The sequence below is a fragment of the Rattus norvegicus genome, chromosome 7 (assembly GCF_021556685.1).
Source record: "Rattus norvegicus strain SHRSP/BbbUtx chromosome 7, alternate assembly SHRSP_T2T, whole genome shotgun sequence".
Taxonomy (NCBI): Eukaryota; Metazoa; Chordata; class Mammalia; order Rodentia; family Muridae; genus Rattus; species Rattus norvegicus.
In genome coordinates, this window is record NC_141540.1 from 78,826,973 (window position 1) to 78,846,784 (window position 19,812).

Below are 19,812 nucleotides of genomic sequence, written 5' to 3' on the forward strand. Positions count from 1 at the left end.
AGGAAAGAAGTAAAGAACATAGGACTGGGAATAATGGGGACATATACCAGGTTAAGGCAATGGATATATTAAACGTCTGACAATGGGCAAAAAAACACCTTAACAATAAAGAATTATCCAGCCCAAAGCAATAATGCAAAGATTAGGAAATCTTGATATAATCCTATTTATATACGTCTTATATTTGAAACTCAACAAAAGTAATGTTTATAAAGCTTTGTTGTCTAAATAAACAAGTTGGAGTGCTCCTAGGAATAATGCACGTTTCCAGACTTGCCTGCCGGTGTAGATGTACTGGACGGAGCTGTGCTAGCCGCTCGCTGATGTTGCGTATTCCGGACAGCCCACTGCATGGAACGAGGGGCCTGGGCAGCACCGTTCGCATGGGAGCTATTCGTTGTCCTCTCTAGTGGCTCATCTAGCATAAAGGTCTCCTGCTCTATGTCATCACTCTGACTGCTACTACTGTCGGAGTCACTTGAGTCATTTGACTGAGAGTCATCTTCAGAAAAAAAGGCAGGAACACTGCTCGCTCCTGTTTTAATTTTTAAGACAAAAAACACTGTAAATCCATTGATAATTAACTTCACAATGTGTCTCTCACTCAGGATAATATTATATTCAACCCTGACAGGTAGTGTATAATACTGAGATGCTATCATAAAAATATTTTAATTAGAAAACTCTTTTAAATAAAGTATAAAATTAATCTGTTACTGAAAAAACAAAAGCTAATAAGAACAGTCACTGAAAAAAATATAAAATCACAACAAGTCTCCAGCTACCCATATGCATACAATTATCAACTCACATTGAAAACAGCTTCTCCCATAAGGCAACATACCTGCCTCAGAGCCTGCAGTGGCTGCAGTGACAACACTTCTGCGCCCACTAGCATTATCTTGGTTACTATGGTTACTTTCACTGTCACTTTCCGTCTCAGCGGCTGCTAACAAGTCTAGCTCCATGTCACTTCCTAGAAAAGTATTAAATAAATAAAAAGGGCAAAAGTTTCACCAAATAATCAACATCGGTCTGACAAGTGGGTACATCCTAGGAGTAGAAACTAAAAAGGCACGGTGGTAAAGAAGGGAGAAAAAAAAAAATCAGAGAGCCAGGGATAACAGCTATTCTTCAGAAAGAATTACTGGCTACTCACAATGGAAAAATTACTTAAGTACTACTATTGGTGGACTTTCAGACAGCAATTCATGTCCTGCAGAGCCCTAGTGTCTGGGCAGCACCCACTATCCACCTGCCCTATTTTCATCTTTTTCTTTAAAGAAAGAACTTAAAAACGTGTTTCTTTGTATTCACACTAACATGTCAAGATAAATGAAATTCTAATAGTGCAGTTCAGTTACCTTAAACAGAGCCATAAAGGTGGTCTATGTAATCTTTAGGGAGACTGCATGGAATCCACCAACACAGAAGAGCGCTGGCTGAAAGCACACATCTGCTACGCCTCAGGAGGTTACAGACTGTTTTACTGTTCTCTCCACTGCACATTCTCCACTGATAAATTAGGACTGATTTACTTTTTACTTTTTTTTTTACTTTTACTTTTACTGAGGTAAAAGTCAGACAGGCTCTTGCTATGTAGCCCAGACTGACCTTAAATTCAAAATCCTGCCTCAGCCTCCCAAGTGCTGAATATTTTACCACTGAGGCTGCATGAACCAGTGAACAGGCAGCGGCAGTGCAAGGTCTGAAATCCGATCTCACATAGTCCACGAGACACAAAACAATACGTTTTAGCTGACCTCACACTCAAATGGTGGCAAATACATGCTTATATACTCACAAACACACACACTAAGCAAATGAATAATGAACTCAGGTCACAGCCTGGACAATGGTGTCTTTCCCCACTGAGCATCCATCAGTTCCCGTAAGAATGAGAGAGAAGAAGGTGGGCTAGGGACACAGTTCAGCTGGGAGAGCGCTTGCTTGTTGTGCATGTAGCTCTGACTGGATCCCCAGCACCAAACAAACTCGGCACAGTCAGGCACGTCTGTGATCCCAGCACTTGGGAAGTGGAAGCAGGAGGATGACAAGCTTAAGGTCGTCTACAACAGTGAGTCTAAGGTCAATCTGGGATACATGATACCCTGACTCACACAAACAAGCTCCTTGTACAAAAATGGGGAGGGGTGTTAGATCCACTTATTTTATCTATGTTTACAGTTACTTCCTAATCTGTAAAACATACTACAGAGTGCTTCAGCAGAAAATAATTTGGTTACCCACAAAGCAAATGAGGCTTCTCTGTCTAAAGGCACCTGACTTCCTCACACTACAGCACTCCCAAACCCCTGCATACCGTCCTCATCATGTTCATCGTGATGCCCCTCAGCCTCAGCGTTCTCTTCCCCATGCTCTTCCTGTTCATCGTGATGATCCTCCTCTCCAGCCACGCCTTCCACCACCTCAACCTAAACCCAGAATCCTAGTTATAGATAATCACAGCACATAACAAACCTGTCTCTAACAGTTTGGTCCATAGAATTAGTGAACTAAAATTGTAAACCTGTCTAAAATAAGGGATTCTAAATTTGTATTATGCAGTTTTAAAAGCATTTACTAATGACAATTCATTATGAAAAATTCATCAGTTTATCCCATAGTTTGTAATTAGTGTCTACAAACAGGCTTCAAAATTATTAGTATAAAGCTGCTCTGGGAAAGTAGGGCAAGGGGTGAACTTTTTATATACCTCAACCATTATAAAATTATAATTTCCTGTCTTCCAAATACATGGCATTAAACTACTAAAACAAATGTCAACATTGAGACTATCTTTAGTCTCAGTCTTTAGGTAAAAAACAAGTCTATGTGTCCAATTTCCTGGTCCTCAATAAATGGAAGAGTACTGCCATCACTGTAATCCATACAGCCACAAAAGGTTAACTAGCACCATCAATACTGACTTCTAGTGACTGCTCTTCCTCCCATCAAATCAAAGTATGTCACCTGTACTTAAAACAATTAAAAATACCTCTTCCACATCTGCTGACACAATATCATCCTGTTCTTCCTCCCGACCTCTGACAGGCTGTGACTGGCTGATGCGCCTCTGCTGTGGATTCCGGATGATGTAAGATGACTGAGATTGACTGGAGCTGTAAGGAGTCAGGGGTGGGGAGAACACGGCTGTCATGGCTGGCTCACACAGCGCACTGCTCACTGGGATCCTTTCTGCTGCTCAATCCTTATATTCCTTCTGCCCTCCAGCGCCCTCAGATGCCAAAAGTGCTGACACCAACATTCATGCATCAGCACACAGCTTCTATCCTGCCTTAGCTTGTTTCTCACTGACTGGTTAGGGGTGGCCAAGGCAAGGGAAATCATACCCTAAAACAGTGTAACAACCAAAGGTAGAGTGATCGAAGTTTCACTTCTCCTCAAATTTGACTTAGACATAACCAAAGGCAGGTGCACCCACATTAAAGGAAGCAGTCACCAAATTGAGTTTTAAACAGACCAGAAACTAGAAATGTGATATTCAACAGCCCTCTGGTCACTTCATTTAGAGATTCAAGAATGAGCTAAAAGAAATTAAAATATAAAGCTTTTAGTGTCTTTCTTCTTAGCAGTTTTCCTGAGAAATGAGAATCAAAGAAACTATGAGAAACAACTAGGGTAGCAGTGTCTCCATATAAGCATCCAGGTACTTACCTCACAACCAGGATTCCAGGATCTGCTAAAGCAGATGCACCATTACAAAGGTAAAGAAAAGCTGAGAGAAAAATCTTTAGAATATAATAATTTTTAAAAAAATTTTTTTCCTTTCTTTTTTTTAAAGACAGGGTTTCTCTGTAGCTCTCTCTGGCTGGCCTTGAATTCTGAGGTCAACCTGCCTCTGCACCCCAGACTGGGATTAAAGGTGTGCACCACCACATCTGTGAAAGGCGCAGTTCTGATTCAAAGGTCCTGTCCCCCAATTGGTTCTTGATCTGTCAGTAAAGAAAGTTGGGGGCAAACTGCTTGGCAGAAGGTACAGGCAGGGCTTCTAGGTCCCAGGAGGAAGGCAGATGAAAGCAAGGAGAGAGGTTTGTCTGCCATGCTTTGGAAGAACAACACAGCAGCCATGTGAGGTCTTGAGGGAAGCTGGGGCCTATGGCCACCACTACAGGTGAGGCTAGGGATGTTTGGCAGAAGCTAGGTGGGACTAAGCACTGAGGTTTAGGGCAGGTAGAGATGAAAATAATAAATTGGTAAGGGCACACTTTTCTAGGCGGGAGATATCAACGCGCAGCAACTGTGTGTGTGTGTGTGTGTGTGTGTGTGTGTGTGTGTGTGTGTGTGTGTGTCTTTTGTATGAGGATTCAGGGGACTCTGAGTCGGGGCTGGTAGTGCTACCCACTTCCTGGAGCAAAGGCCATAGCACAAAACTACAAAGTAACACATCTGGCCATCTGGCTATCAATTACTTTCTTTCTGAACTCCTGTTTTGACCTATTTTTCATTTAGTAGTGAGGTGTTCAATTCCAAAAGTTTGTAAGGTTTCTGTTGTTAATATTTAGCTTTAATCCATGGTAATCAGATAGGTATTAAAGCATACTTACATTAGGTGACAAAATTAGTCTTGTGAAAAATGTTTCTACTGCACTCAAAAGCAGCACTTTGATAAGCAAAATAAATTTCCATATAAAACATGAACATACCTGCTTGACTGATCTGATGAAGGCCGTGGTGGTAATGGTTCTACTGAAAATAATTCTTCACTGCCTTGCATAGCATCTATGCTAGTACTGGCCAGTGTAAACGGGGCTGTAGGGCGGGCAATCCCCATTCTGACAGGAACAATCAGAGACTCTGCTACATTACACAATTCTTCTACAGCGTAAGGAAGTAGTGCTTGAAACACACGTTTGCATTTTCCAATTGGCTGTGGAATAAAGTTGCTACAGCACAAAAAAAACAAAAACCTCTAATGATTCTTCTCATATATATACTAACATTATCACACTAAAAATGTATGCCAAAGTTCTTTAAACGCCTTACTTTTTCTTTTTGGATGAAGCCATTTCCACACTAAGAATGACAAACACTCTTGCCACTGATCGTAGAAACCTCATTGTTACAGCAATTGCTTCTTCTCGGCGTCCAGGTGTGTATTTGTTTTGGAGTTCTTTCACTAATGTGCCTAGTAGAGTATCTAAAAGCTTTAAAAATTGTAATCATTCTATTAATACTGAGATAGTTCATACGATGGCTAAAGTACAGTATTCTAATACTTTTAAAATATTAATAGTTCCCAATAAAATGTTAAAAATGGTTTTTATTTGTGTGTGTGTGTGTGTGTGTGTGTGTGTGTGTGTGTGTGTGTGTGTTTATGATGTATGTACCTGTGTGCATATGGAGATGAGAGAACAGCTTGCAGGCAGGCGGTGGTCCTCTCCTCTACCATGTGGGTCCCAGTCACTGAACCTAGGCTGTTAGGCTTTGGTGGCAAGCACCTTTTACTAGCTAAGCCACCTTGATAGCCCTTGTAACAAAATTTTGAAACAAACTGAACTAAACAATTTACAGGTATACATCAACCTCTGTTTGTCTGATACACAGTGGATCCCAAATGTATACTAAGTTGGCCTTGTCCCATAGTCCTGCATATACGTATCATGCATATTTAGAAGAGAATATCAAACATGTAAAATCAGTCTCTCAAGTACACTTATTGCAGATCTGATTTACTACTTTCTCTTTCCTGTGCATAGTTTAAAAAACACAGACCAGCTATAAAGAAAGATTACCCAATGTTCCGGTTTTTAATGTTGCTTTTAACAGTCCTTATATCAAAACATGTTACATTTCATTTCAGTAAATAACTAGGCTATAATTTAAGATCTACTGTAGTTAGAGTCAAAAATCATGTTTATTTTCCTCAGTTTACACTACTGTATCCTAACTTCATGCTGCCACTGTAAACCACTAGTGCAGTTTGGAAGGGACAGGTTAGAGCAACACCTGACAGCAGTAACGAAGTAGCCTGCAGAGAGGGTTCCACTCACTGTCCTGCCAGTGCCTAAGTTAACATCTTTCCACCATGGGTCTTATCTAAATTTCAGTTTACAAAACAGAAAAACAAAAATTTGTATTTAAAATAAGATCCTTCTATTAGAAAGCATCCATGTTAATTAATGGACTCCCTTTAACGCAGTCAGCAGACTTATAAGTATGACTTTTAAAACCATGGGATGCTAAGAATAAATTCATTTATGAACTCACCAAAATATCTGCTGTACACTTGACAATAAGGCAGTGAGTGAAACAGTCGAGTCGAATCGTGCCACTTTGCTGATTGAGGTACACCTGCTCTTCTGGCAAAAGATGACCTATCCTACTGCTGGCACTCAGACTGGAGAGGCAAGGAGAGACAGACTACATAAAAGCAACACTAACACAGGAACTGAGGAAAGACTTTAAAATGTTTGAACAAATACATACGGGTCTTTATTCTCCTGTGACCCAAACATAATCATAGACCTCAAAGCATTCCAGTCCTGAAGGACACGTTCCAGGGCGAGCTGTGCAAACCGTGGGGGCTCTAAGTCATGGTCGGGCATGTCTGAATCTGAAGAGGAGGAATGGGTCAGACTAAATAGAGCTCAGTGTTCTGTCTCTCTGTCCATCAGCACAACTGAGTAACTCACTCACCGTCAGGACTGGCTGTTTTCCTGTTGCGATCCTCCCTGATCCGCGGAGGCCTATACTGACAGTGCTCCACTGTCTGCCTGGCCACGGTCTGCACTAAGAACAGCAAGAGGTGCTCTCCCCTGGAAAACGGCATGTAGTGAGGGTGAGAGACTAGCATGTGCTGAGCCCTTCCCACCTACCCAGTGTGCATCCCAGTAATTCTACTTGCCTGCTGTTTGGTAGGGTGACTAGATTGGTAGCAGTGAGCAGGCGATAGAGCAGATCGAGCCGAGCGGACTTCTGTCCAGCAATCAATGTTTTACACTTACATTTCTCCCAACAATCACAGTAAGCTGTTGGTGAAGTCCGCTTAAGTCTGTGAAAAAAATAAAAATAATTCACAGAAAAGTTTATATGAAAAAGTTTAAAATACAGATCTACCGTACAATAAGGACCTATAACTTTATAAAACTAGAAAACTCTTGTTGGTATTTAAATGAAAGGGTAACTGTTATCAGCTACAATAAATACTATTTAGTGGTGCAAAGTTCAGACAGCAACACAAACTCCCTGTGAAGGCTAACTCGCTGTGACATCCTGGGACAGGCACGTCTGCTCTCCTTCCCAATCCTCAAATCCGCACCCTACCCTGCAGACCTCACACGGACATCGAGTCAACTCTAGCCACAGCAAGCACATGTTTCTTGCATGTGCTCATCTGACGGGCCGAAATGCTGTCAGAAAATGCAGTAGCTGGCTCACCCGGCACTGGCAGCCAGTGCTGCGCCGAGGACACTAAACAAACACAGTGTAAACACAGCCTGGATGCGGTGCGGGAGCGGAGAAGATCATCTTGTACTTCCTACGGAGCAGGTGAGTGAGGGGCAGAGCACACAGGCACCACAGAGCGCGTGTGTAAAGTCTCCTCTCACCTTACATTGTGTCAGCCCAGGGACCAAACTCAGCTTCAGCAGGCTTTGCACCAAGTGCCATTACCTGCCAATCCAACTCAATAAACCGAAATGGATTCTGATGGCCCATCTTTCTATAACCTACCACACTTTTTTGTACATTTATAGCCAGTGTTCCTGTTGGTACACTGAGACTCTGCAAATAAGCTCAAGTCATACTGCTTAGGGCTGTGAAAACAAACAAAGCCAGCTAGAATGACCTTATTATAAAATATGAAGATTACTGCATCTAAAAATAAGTAAGGCAGAGTCCAGTTACTTATCCTAACACAGTAAGAGGCCCAGAGACAGGGATGGTGGTACTTAAGACTCTGGCTGTAGAAGACAAAGGCAACTATTCTGTAAACACACTTAAAAACATGAATCTGACTAATTAACAAGATTAATCTGATTCTAGTCACACATTCCTTAGCCTACTGTCCCACTTTTAGTTATGAGGAACTACACTATAAGTAACAGAATACAAGTATTTAACAATACTCTTTTATTTTTTTGGAGCTGAGAACCGAACCCAGGGCAAGCACTCTACCACTGAGCTAAATCCCCGACCCCTTAACAATACTCTTTAAACTCGCCATATTTCTTTAAGTAGGTGCTGAAATATGCCACAATTGAAGCATAAGTTAATAGCTTATGAAATGCTGAACGGCGCTAGAACTTACTTGCAATCGTGGCCTTTATGACAAACCCTTGCACATTCTGTACAACAACAAAGTGACTCCAGTAAACCACAAGTCCGGCACTCAAAAATGTCCTGGAATTAAAAAGGTCACTTTTGAGACAGAGTAATCACATGTATAGCTCATTACTACCAAGGTGCTTGGGAAGTGGGCGTGGTGAACACGCAGCTGACAATGTAAAAGGATGAAAACGAAATACAACGAGTACATCCAAACTAACTTCACCTCAAAGAACACACAGTGACTTAATTATATAGCCTGCATCGAAGCCTACCACCCGTGCAGACCTAATTCTTATAACTGCCATGTTGAATTGAGAAATGAATGAGCTTTTTTGTTTGGTTGGTTTTTTGTTCGCCTATTTATGAAGGACTCAAATCAAAATTAATCCTTTGATAATTAAAAGTTAAAGTAAAAGAAAACAGCAGACATATTTACAGGCTTCTAACTCTTGTCAAAAGAGGGGTAAAGAATCCTGAAAACAGTGCGGCCGCAGGGAGCATTTAGATCATTTACCTGGTTAATGTGTTCTGCTCCGGTCCACGTAAAGCTGCAGGTGTCATTACAACATAAGACGTACAAAGGAGAGTCGTCAGGATTGGTGCCTGACGGGCAAACCATTCCCATAAATACATCTTCCTCCTTTTCACTTCCAGATACCTCAGCTAAAAACAGTAAAGACACAGAAATTCACCTATTAAGAAAGGATTTAATCACAACCACAACTGAAGAGCCTTAACATATATACACACATACATAGTATAAACTATAGAAACCACTACATACCAATTAAAATTTTTTGTTAGTCAAAATTTCACAAGTCTGGCTGGAGATGGCTCAACTGTTAAAAATCCTAGCTGTTCACCACAGTCCTCAAAACTCATATGGCAGCCCAAAACCGTTGTTAACTCCAGCTTCCAGAGAGCTAATGTCTATTTCCTGCCTTCACAGGCATCAGGCACACACATGGTACACAGAAATACATGAATGTAATACCTATACACTTGAAAATAAATAATTTGCTTTTTTAAAAATTTTAAAACCAATGTGTGAGAAAATCTAACCAATGTTAGATAGAGCAAAGCAGGCAAAACAGAACCACCCTGTAACTGTACGTGGCAACAGCAACAGTCCAGGCACTGGGATTCTTAGCCCTGCATCCGTCCAATAGTGAAGGCCCAAGCTGTAACCAGATCTGACAGTGCACACCCACAATCCCAGCACACTGGAAGCAGCAGCAAGAGACCTGTTAGACTGTACTATACAGTGAGACAGTCTAAAAAACACTAAGACTCAGTCTGTTTCATTTAGCAAGTAAGACCGCATCACAATTTATTAACACCAGTGTTTGGAAAAGGATTAACCCATCTTTTAAGAAATCGATATCCCTTTAATTCTTGCTTAAACTCCTACTGTGGCAGTCCGTTATGGCCACAGAGTCTTACCACATCCATCAGGTAATACTGTAAATTACTTTTATTAAGATTTTACACTATGAATTGTAAGCGTAGTCTTATTATTTTTAAGTCAAAACTTTATACTAATTGTTTTTTGGATAAAAAGTTAGAAAATGGATTAACAAAAATTTTTAGACATACGTGATGGAATCTCAATGATATCGTTTATATACACAAATATAGTTTGAATAATCCCAGTAGTAGATATGAACAGAATCCACTCCAATTTTGAAATGAGCATTTTTTGTAGGCCCTGACCTACATCCGTTACCTTTGGCGATTTTCTGAGCTGTTTCTAAGATGGTGATTGCAGCAGGGTAGGCCCGGCCACTTACAGCAGACATGAATGGGGTCATCCCTCTGGCATCCCTAAAATGACAAAGGATTACACCTTAGGATCCTATCTTCCAGGCAAGGTGTGGTGACACACGCCTTTAATCCCAGCACTCTGGAGGCAGGGGCAAGGGGCAGGCAGTCTGTGAGCAACCAGCCTGGTCTACAGAATTCCAGGCCAGCCAAGATTACACAGTGAGACACAGTTTCCTCCCCCCACCCATCCAAAAAACCAAACCAAACCAAACCAAACCAAACAAAAAGACCCAAACCATAAACAGAAGTGATCTTCCTATTTTACTGGGAAGGAAGTACTGATGATAACTTTTGTCTGCATCACAGAAAGACGACTCTATAAATCCTGCTAGAGAAACAATCTTACTGATCATGATCCTCCTGCCTCAGCCTCCTAAGTGCCAAGATGATGGCTGTGCCAACATCATTTTGTGCTTTTTTTTTCCCACAAAGAAAGCTGCACACAGATTCAACTCATAGAAAAGTTGGTCTACTCATTCAGTATGGTCTCTGATGCTGACAAGTTCTTTCACTGAGGAACACTGAGTAGCAGAGGAAGGACAATCCTGACACTCTGAATTCACATGAGCGGTGTTTTAGTGACAGAGGAATAATACTGATTGATTCTGGCGTGTTTACTGAGTCACAGGGTCTTTACACAGTAAGTCTGTCAAGCCTCTTACTTGGCAGAAAGAAGCTCTCGTAGATAAGGCTGCAGAACTGCACTGTCGCATAGCAATTTTAATATAAAATGAGCATTTGCCTTTCGATCCTTGGATTCTACTACAGAAGGCTCTGTGGAAGGACCTGTAATTAAGCAGAATCATTTAATACCAAGTAAGCAAGGCAGAGTTCTCCAAACTATCAGATACATACTAAGTCAATAGAACAATAAATATCCATAGACTAATTAACTTATTACAGAGAATTAAATCATATTAACATTTTGTGAATCTCAAATGATTTCTTAATGTATATATGCAAACACTGTGCCATAATGCATATAAAATATATATGTATAGAAGAGGATGCACACAGAAATACTTTAAGCAAATTTAAAAAATCCAAAACAAAAGAACAAAACTTTATTCAAAGCCCTATTAAAAAGTGTGTCCTTTTTAATTCAAAAAGCCCACATAAACATATAGACATATAGTGTAGTCTTACCTGGAATGGTGGAGGTGCTTGGTCCTTGACCACCGCCAGTCGCTGCTGTGGTAAGAGATCCCACAGCGGGGGCCAGGATAAAATCAATGTCACCATCTTTCAGTAAACAGAACAGCAGGATGCATATCATTAAGGGCATATACCCTAACCATTCTCTTAACAGGCCTTAAGGATTTTCTCCGTAATCCAATGACCAAATCCAGCAAAAGGTTAAGTGGAAATTTCTTTTCCAGACTACAGGAGGAATCCACTGGATAAATCATTATTTTGATGTATTATCAATCAAGAGGCAGTCTTGCCTCTTACCAGTACAGAAATAAATTATGTCAAGAGAAAATTCTAAAAAAACAAACTCTGTAAACCAATTTTTCAACTAATCCAGTTGTTGTGTTCACCATGCTACATTCACAATTTTTTAAACATTTCACAAAATGTTCATTCTTTTTTTCCTTTCACAACCTTGCCTTTTTATTAAACACTGAATAAAACAAGAGCTCTTACCAGGATCCATTGAAGGAGGGTCAGGAACCCAACTAGGGGGAGCTATGGGGGGTGAAACTGGGTCCTGGTGGTCACTAGATGAAGCTCCAGCCTCATGTCTACCCAAACCAGCTGCTCTCAGTGACCGTCTCATCATTTCCCGTAATCTCAAACTGGAAGGACACGGACAAAACCACAACTGGTTACCATGGCTCACTAACAGGAGGCGTGTACACAGAAGTTCTCATCTGAGAAGGTCAAAGACTGGTCTACAAGCACACACTCCAGGCAAGGGAAGGAAGGGCAAATGGTAATTCTGTAGCTCACAGAATGAGTCAGCAGAGACAGGGAGGAAGCTTGGGAGTCTAGCACCCAGGGCAACACTGAAAGCATTACAGTAGCTGCCTACAGACTGAAGCCAAGGGAACAAAAGCCTCAGTGAGGAAGAATTAGAAAGTCTTCTGTGCGTTTAGGACAAACGAACAACTAGACATTAGAAGAGTTTTTCAGTCCCATTTCCTAAAAATTAAGTTTAATAAAAATTATCAATAAAACTACTTATTAGTACAAGATCAAGTTAGCCTACTAAATCCCCACTCAAAAGCAACTGAACTAATATCCACATGAGCAATTTTAAAACAAAGAACAGTTTAAATGTTTTAATACCCAAAAGTCCCCCAAAACAAAAAACAACAAAACCAAACAAAACAAAAAGTCTCAATAGTACATTCAAATCTTCAAGAAATTGAACTAAAATTGATACTATCCGGGGCTTGATTTGATTTTTTCTTTTCCGCCTGCTATGAAAAAAGATCACTGTACAGGTGGTTTGCATCACTAAAAAGATTACTCACAAAGACCTCGTTATGGGAACTGGTGCCTTTCTACACAGAAACCTGTACTGTACCTGAAAAAAAGCTTCCAACAGCCACGTAACCACACTAGGAATAATAGAAATTAAAAGAGCCCAAATCCCTCCCTCCATTGAGCCAGACTTGTTAAAGCTCCTAAATAAAAACTCAGTTGTTAGGGCAAGATAACACAGGGGACATCTTTTTTTCCATGCAGCCAATGCCAAAGACATGACTTCTAGTGTGAGACCTGATAATTTACGACAACATAAATGGCCCTAGAGGACTGTTAAAGTTTGAGTCTCCAGCTGGAGTAACTATTTAATCTCAGAGTAAATGTTTTCCCACATCAACGTATCATTGCTTTAAAAAGGAAGAGCACATCCATGTCTTTTAAGATGCCACTTCCAGAATTACGTTTTTAGAAACTTATTTGTGCTGTCCTTTTTGGAGTAAACACTGAAAGACCCCCACAAAGTAAATTTTAATGTCTCAAGTAATGTATTACCTATTATAATATTCATTCCTATAAACATCTATTAAACATTCTCCCCCCTTCCCAGTTTAAAAATTTAAGATTAAAAGTTTTTGTAAGACAGAAGAAGGGAGCAGAGTGTCGTGACTATTTCAGTCAAAGTCATCACTCAGAGAGAAAAGCAGATTTCTTCCCAGTGACAGAATCCTCAGTGATTGTACACTGTGATGATAAGACACTGGGCATGCCAGCATGCTGTACTCAAAGTACAGATGGGGAAAATGCAGTAATGACCTGAAAATAAATGTGTGCTTGGGGCTTCTTAAGGAGCGTGCTCATTTCAAGTTCACAGTGAAATGCCTACTGGGTAGGAAATAGGAAACAGGAAGTACGGGACTGTAAAGGAAGTCAAGTATGAGGTAACACACACAGACAGTGGCAAACTACAGGTATACATGTTCGTCTAAAGGCATTCAGATTTTTAAAAAATTAACGCTACAAAGGCCAAGGAAAACACAAGTGGGGTGTTCTCCAACTGCTAGCTTAGAGTACATTAAACATGAAGGAAGGAAATTGAGACCACAGTCTCATCTTGAACTTGCAAACTCCCAGCATTGTTGTTGTGATGTAGTCAATTCAATATTAATGAGGGGGTCATTCTTTGCCATGTTTTTAAATTGTCCTTAACCTTTTTCTTCATTAGGTCTTGGGAACATTTTTAAGTATATTGCCCAGCTCCTCATACAGATTCTTAAAAAATAAAAAAACAAAAACAAAAAGAAAATTCATCTTCAAGATGCTGTACACAATTCATGGATTCACCTGGATCCTCAGCCACTGAGGACAACACTGAGGCGATGCTACCTTGGCTGCTAAGATTCAGAGTTTTGACATTTCTTCATATAGGCTTGCCTGGAGTCATCGTGTTTTCTGACAATATGGAAGAATTCAAGGATGATGTAATTCCTCTTTGTAAGCACGTTATATCCATGCTACAGAAGCCTTAGAATCCAGTCATGTTCAAATACACCACTGTGACAAAAAAGTGAAGGTCATGTGTCTTCCAGATTAACAATCGCTAGAGTATACACACCTGCAATCAGATGCACCAACCAAGCATCCACTAACCTGCCCTTGTACTCAGGAACTAGTGAGTCACAGAGCACCATCTGGAGTCATTACAGTATTCCATTGACCAGTGCGACTGCATCGGTTCTGAGCTCACAGCTCAGGAATCCCAGCCTGCATACTCATCAAGGGGCATTGCCTAGAAAATCCATTGTAGGCTATGGAGGGTTTCACTTCAGTGAAGCAGTCTGTGGACTTCCTACTGCCCGGCGTGGATAATAAGCCTCCTGTGCTGTCATCTGTTCAGCCGGCAGCCCTGAGTTTGCACTGGGTAAGAGCACTGCAGTGGAATCTTCGGCAAATTCCTCAAAGGAGCTTACTCTGCAAATTTATTTCTGTGAGCAACTCTTCGCCCACTCTTGAAGCTCCTTTTAGTCTTTGCCTTCAAAATAATCCTTACATGAAAAAGATGGCGGCATTGACACTGGACCAACCATATCAGAGTCCAAAGTGACTGGCACCTGCAATTTCCCTGAGGAAATGAAATACCTGGAATAATTCAGACTAATTTCTTCATGAAGAATTTAAGTTGTTTTCCATTTTGGTGTCAACACTTTGCTTAATGTACTTCTAAATAAATAAGCTGATAATAATTTCCATCCTGTGTAGTTATGATACATAAAGTTTCCTTGCTATTTAAAATTATAATTTGATCAGAGAGTTTTTGTAAAGTATTTGGATGTCTTTGAGCTCAGGAACCTATCAACCTGTTAGCCTTCCTACTGCCAATTTAAGGAAGGAAAAAAAAAACAAAAAAACAAAAAAAAAAAAAAAAAAAAAACACTTAGAAAGGGGAAGGTGAGTGTGTAGCAGAAAATAGGCCAGTAAAGCCCTGACCTGAAGTAGCTTTCTACCTGTCACATGACCACCCAGTAAGTCATATGACCACCTAGTAAGCAGCGCTTTCGCCAACCACTTGTCAATACCAACAACTCTGACTTAAATATCTAAATCTGTTTCCCCCCACAGGAAACTACTGAACTCTATGTTATCATATAACCAAACACTTAATAATTTTAAATAGGTTATTGAATGGGTTATATAAAGGACAACAGCTCAGAAAACCTAAAAAATTTAATATCAAGCATTCAAAATACACACCAGCCTTTCATTTCTTTCCAGACCGTTAAGGCATCTGAGGAATGGACCTCAAGAAAACAACTACCTACAAAGAATGACAAGTTCAGAACATGTTTAAAAGATGAAGTCTGAGCCGAGTTTTCAAATGATCCTGCTTATCAAGTGTGAGAGATCCTAGTGTTACGAGCTGAACTCTAATTAGTCAGACATTGTCCCAGTATTACAGGAAGAAGCCAAAACAAAACAAAAGAGACCCCACCAAGCCATGCACACGACAGTAAGAGACACACTGCTTCTGTACTTGGACGTTTTTCCTCCAATTAAAGTTTTCTGGTAAAAATCCTATTACCTTCGACTACTTGATGATCCAGCCCGATTACCTGGGCCATTACTTGAAACAACTGATATTGCATTTGCAATGGCCTCCACAGCAGAAAGCCTTTCTGCAAATGTATTTCTTTCTGAGCGCTCAGCTTCTGAAATATGAGAAAAAAAATTGGATTTAACCTTTGAAAACAACTGGCAGTAAGTACACACTGGCCACTAAGCACAACTCAGCCTGTTAGTGCTTCAATGAACAAGATAAGTGACCACTCTGCTAAAAGCTGCATGTTAGTAAGAGGAAACTAGGACCATTATTCAGTTTCTCTACTCTGCCTTATTTCAACAACATACAAACATATAAACTCAAGGGAACTTAAATTTACCTTTCATTCTTACGTAAAAACAAATAAATAAAAAGACTCAATCATTAGTATATCAGTCTTAGTTTTTATGTTACTTGTGAACATACAGTGATTTTGGTGACATTAAAAATAAAACCTACAGATCACATTTGAAAATGCAGTATCTACAAATAACAACAGCAGAATTCAAAACAATTACAGAGCTGCACTTTAGGGTCTTCATTTAGCCAATAAAAAACTCCATAGCAAAAAAAACAAAGGGGGGGGGTGTGGTGGGGGTGGGGGTGGTGACGAACACCCTTATTTATTTTCCATTAAAATCTTTTCCCTTCTAAATTCCAAACAACAAAACAAAATCTTGATGCGGGTGGCTTAAAATGCCACATTCCTATGGTGAATTCATTGGGGATTGCAGGTGGGACGTGGCCAGAGAGACAGGCATCTCACAGCTATTAAGAGCACTTTTTGTCTCAGGGTAGTGGTGGCACAAGCCTTTAATCCTAGCACTCAGGAGGCAAAGGAGGTGAATGTTTATAGGTTCAAGACCAGCCTGGTCTACAAAATGAGTCCTGGGACAGACAGACAGGGCTACAGAAACAAACCCTGCCTCAAGACCACAGGAACCGAGCACTCGCTGTTCACATTCACTGCAGCTCCACCTCTAGGAAAGCTAAACCCTCCCGCCTCCCTAGAGCTGACACACAGCAGACAGACAGAAATATATATATATATATATATATATATATATATATATATATATATATATATATATATATGTAAACTAAAAATAATGTTCCAGGGGTGGAGAGATGGCCCAGCAATTAAGACTATGCACTGCTCTTCCAGGGGACCAGAGTAAGGTCCCCAGCAACAGTTTGGCTCACAGCTGGCTCCATCCAGGGTGTCCTCTGGGTCTTCTTCGACACTTGCACCCACCAATGTGCACATACCATAGACATACACATGTACATGTAATTTAAAATATGAAGGTTTTTAAGTCATTTTTACTTATAAAATCAGTTAAGTTCATTTACTATCAACGCTGACCAAACTTATTGTCTGCTTCAACATCTAACCCTTAGAAATATTTCCAGCACATGATTAAGGTCAAATCAAGTGAAAGAATGCATCCTCGCTCCCGGAGTCTCCTTGTCCTACTCTTGTTGCAAAGGCTTCGCTATGGTTGTGAGTCTTACCCTCTTCTTCTTTAGTTTCCTTATTGCTAGTTGGAAAGCAAACTGATACACAAGCATGTAAAATGTTTCGGTTCCCATCACATCGGTGGCTGATGAACGTCTGTAACATCTGTAGGTTCTGCTCTAAAACAACTGCTTGCTCCAGATTCACAAGATACTGTCGGCAGGCCTCATAGTCACATCTGAGAATGTGCTGCATTAAAGTTTGCTTCTGTCCTCCGGCAAAAGAGGGCAAAAAACACTTCAGTGAAACTCAACACCAAACATGTCAAAAACTACGTACATCAGAAATGCCTCATGGCCACTATAATATAATCGTATCTCCAGGGAAGTAGAAACTGATCGCAAGTGGTCTGTCAAAGGAGACAACTCAACTGTACACTGTAAGGAGAGTGCGCAGGTGAGGACAGAAGTTTCAATGTTCCGAAGCAACTCACTTGTAGCCAGTGAAAGAGCGATGGATACACTGAAGATCTGAAGGAGATGCCTGCCGGTGATATGCAGACAACTCTAGCAATACTGTCGGCCAATTAGGCAAAGGATGTCTGTTTTACTCCAGACTTATTTACCAGCACCTCATTGTTTAAGGGTTACATTCCAGGACCTATGAGAAGGTCCAGGGGTAAAGCACCAAGCCAGACCACCTGAGCTCAACCCCCAAAACCCACATGGTGAAGAGAATCAACTCCTACAAGCTGAGATCTGACTTCTACATGCACCTCTATCACCCCACCACAACCATGGATATATACAATAGTAAAGGTTTATAATAAGTTACATTATGTTGTAATACATAAAATACAAAACTCTCTAGGAATAATGATAGGTGTAATTTCCAAAGTCAATGACAGATCTATGAAAGACATTAACAATGCTGTAAGGTATACATAAAAAATATCATTAGCTGTCTCACAGCAAAAAGTAGTAGTTTAATTGCTGGGAAGATGGTTCAGCAATTAAAAGTACATGATATTCTTGCAAAGAACCCAGATTCCGTTCCCAGAACCTACAGCCCTCTGTAATTCCAGTTCCAAGGGATCTGACACACAACTCTGACCTCTGGCACCAGAAACACACATGCGCATGCTGCACAAACACGCATGCATGCAAATATTCATACACATATAAAATAAAATCTTATGAACAAACAAACAAAATATAGTATAGAAATTAAAACTAAAGATATGGAAAATTTAATAGCGTATAAAGCACTTATTTTATTTTAAAAAAGACCATTATTACCAGAAACAAACAGGTGCATATGAAAATACAAAGGGACAGAGGAAAGGGCAATTAACAACTTGCCAGACAACTGCCTAAGCTAAGTCCTCCTTGCCTGAACTCATGGGGGAGAAGGGGCCATAGAAGGATCACTGTCCACAGGAGAAACCAAATCGTAAAGGACTTGGCATGTGCGAGAAAAGCTGTTTTCACTGTAGAATTAAGTACACTCTGGGCGAACTTACGCTCTGAAGCCAAAGACAAAGCCTTCCCAACACCAGAAGCCCAGCATATGGGCAGCACGCGGTTTCCTTTTGTTCTGTGTACTAGGATAGTGCACACTAGTCGTAGTAATGGGTTAACACGTGTGTTTCCTGGTTTTGTATACTAGGATACACAGCGCACTAGTCACTTGGCTGGCACCAGCAACTCTACATACAGGAGACTCTCATAATCAGCCTGTATCGTGCTGCAATGCTCACCCCTATGTCAAAGGGCACAGGGAATTAAACTTTTAAAAATATCTGCAGCTCTACCCTTGTCACATCTAAATCACTGAATTAGGCTCTGTCACTTAGTCTTCAGGTTTCTATTTTTCTTTTTTATTTCCATTGCCCTCATACATACGTGATAAACATCCCGAAGGTCACATGTCTAAAATCAAAATACCTACGCTAACCCCACCTCCTAAATTCCTTTACAGGATCTAAAAATAGCAGCTTCATTCTTGCAAACCTTCAGCTGTAGGTAGCTCAGAGTGAGCGGTGTTTTGTTGTGGAGTCCTGACAACTCTGGCTCCATCCCCGGAACCCAAGTAAAAAGAGAACCAACTCCACAGAGCTGAGTGCTGACCTCTAAATGTGCACCTTGGCACACATGTACACACGCATGTGCACACAAACAGAGGTAGATAATTGTGAATTAATAATTAAAACAAGATCTTTTGTTCTTTCTTCTTTAATTTGATCTCTTGCATTTAGCGAATTAAAATTGGCTGATTCTATCTGTGACACCAAATCACAACCTAAATCTTTGTGAGCTAAACTGCACGGAGAGCTTAGTAACAACTCTACTTCTACAGCTCACAGCTTTACACTCTCTACTTCCTGTCTATCCTAAGAATTCAAGTTTGCTTTGATTCTGACTTGGATTAGACATTAGCCTTTATCTGACTTACTAAACATCTATTATCTATGACTTAAAATTCTTCTGTTAGTATACATTCCAAATTTAGGTGCCTCGGGCAAGGACACATGCCACCCTGTGGCCTCCCCAGCCACACCACCTGCTTCTTCTGACCAATAAATCCCTCCCCTCCTGGCTTAATACATTTTGCTAACATTGCCTAGTCCCATAGATGACATCTAGTACCATGGACAGCAATCTCTCCTATCACCCTCACCAAATGTCCTCAAAATCAGTCTGATTTCTAT

The 19,812-nt window shown here is 40.5% G+C and overlaps 1 protein-coding gene across 7 annotated transcripts in view; it reads right to left on the reverse strand.

Moving 5' to 3' along the window:
* Ubr5 (ubiquitin protein ligase E3 component n-recognin 5) overlaps positions 1–19,812 on the reverse strand; it is a 109,600-nt gene that overhangs the window by 26,414 nt on the left and 63,374 nt on the right. For 5 of the 7 annotated variants that reach the window (NM_001419542.1, XM_087555458.1, XM_087555459.1 and 2 more), the window contains 18 exon segments: positions 278–535; positions 845–976; positions 2,324–2,435; positions 2,999–3,122; positions 4,668–4,907; positions 5,008–5,168; positions 6,232–6,361; positions 6,451–6,577; positions 6,661–6,779; positions 6,869–7,015; positions 8,273–8,364; positions 8,807–8,955; positions 10,019–10,116; positions 10,779–10,902; positions 11,263–11,358; positions 11,764–11,915; positions 15,626–15,752; positions 17,159–17,369. In NM_001419542.1, coding sequence (NP_001406471.1) covers positions 278–535; positions 845–976; positions 2,324–2,435; positions 2,999–3,122; positions 4,668–4,907; positions 5,008–5,168; positions 6,232–6,361; positions 6,451–6,577; positions 6,661–6,779; positions 6,869–7,015; positions 8,273–8,364; positions 8,807–8,955; positions 10,019–10,116; positions 10,779–10,902; positions 11,263–11,358; positions 11,764–11,915; positions 15,626–15,752; positions 17,159–17,369 — 2,599 coding nt within the window. 7 annotated transcript variants of the gene reach the window in all.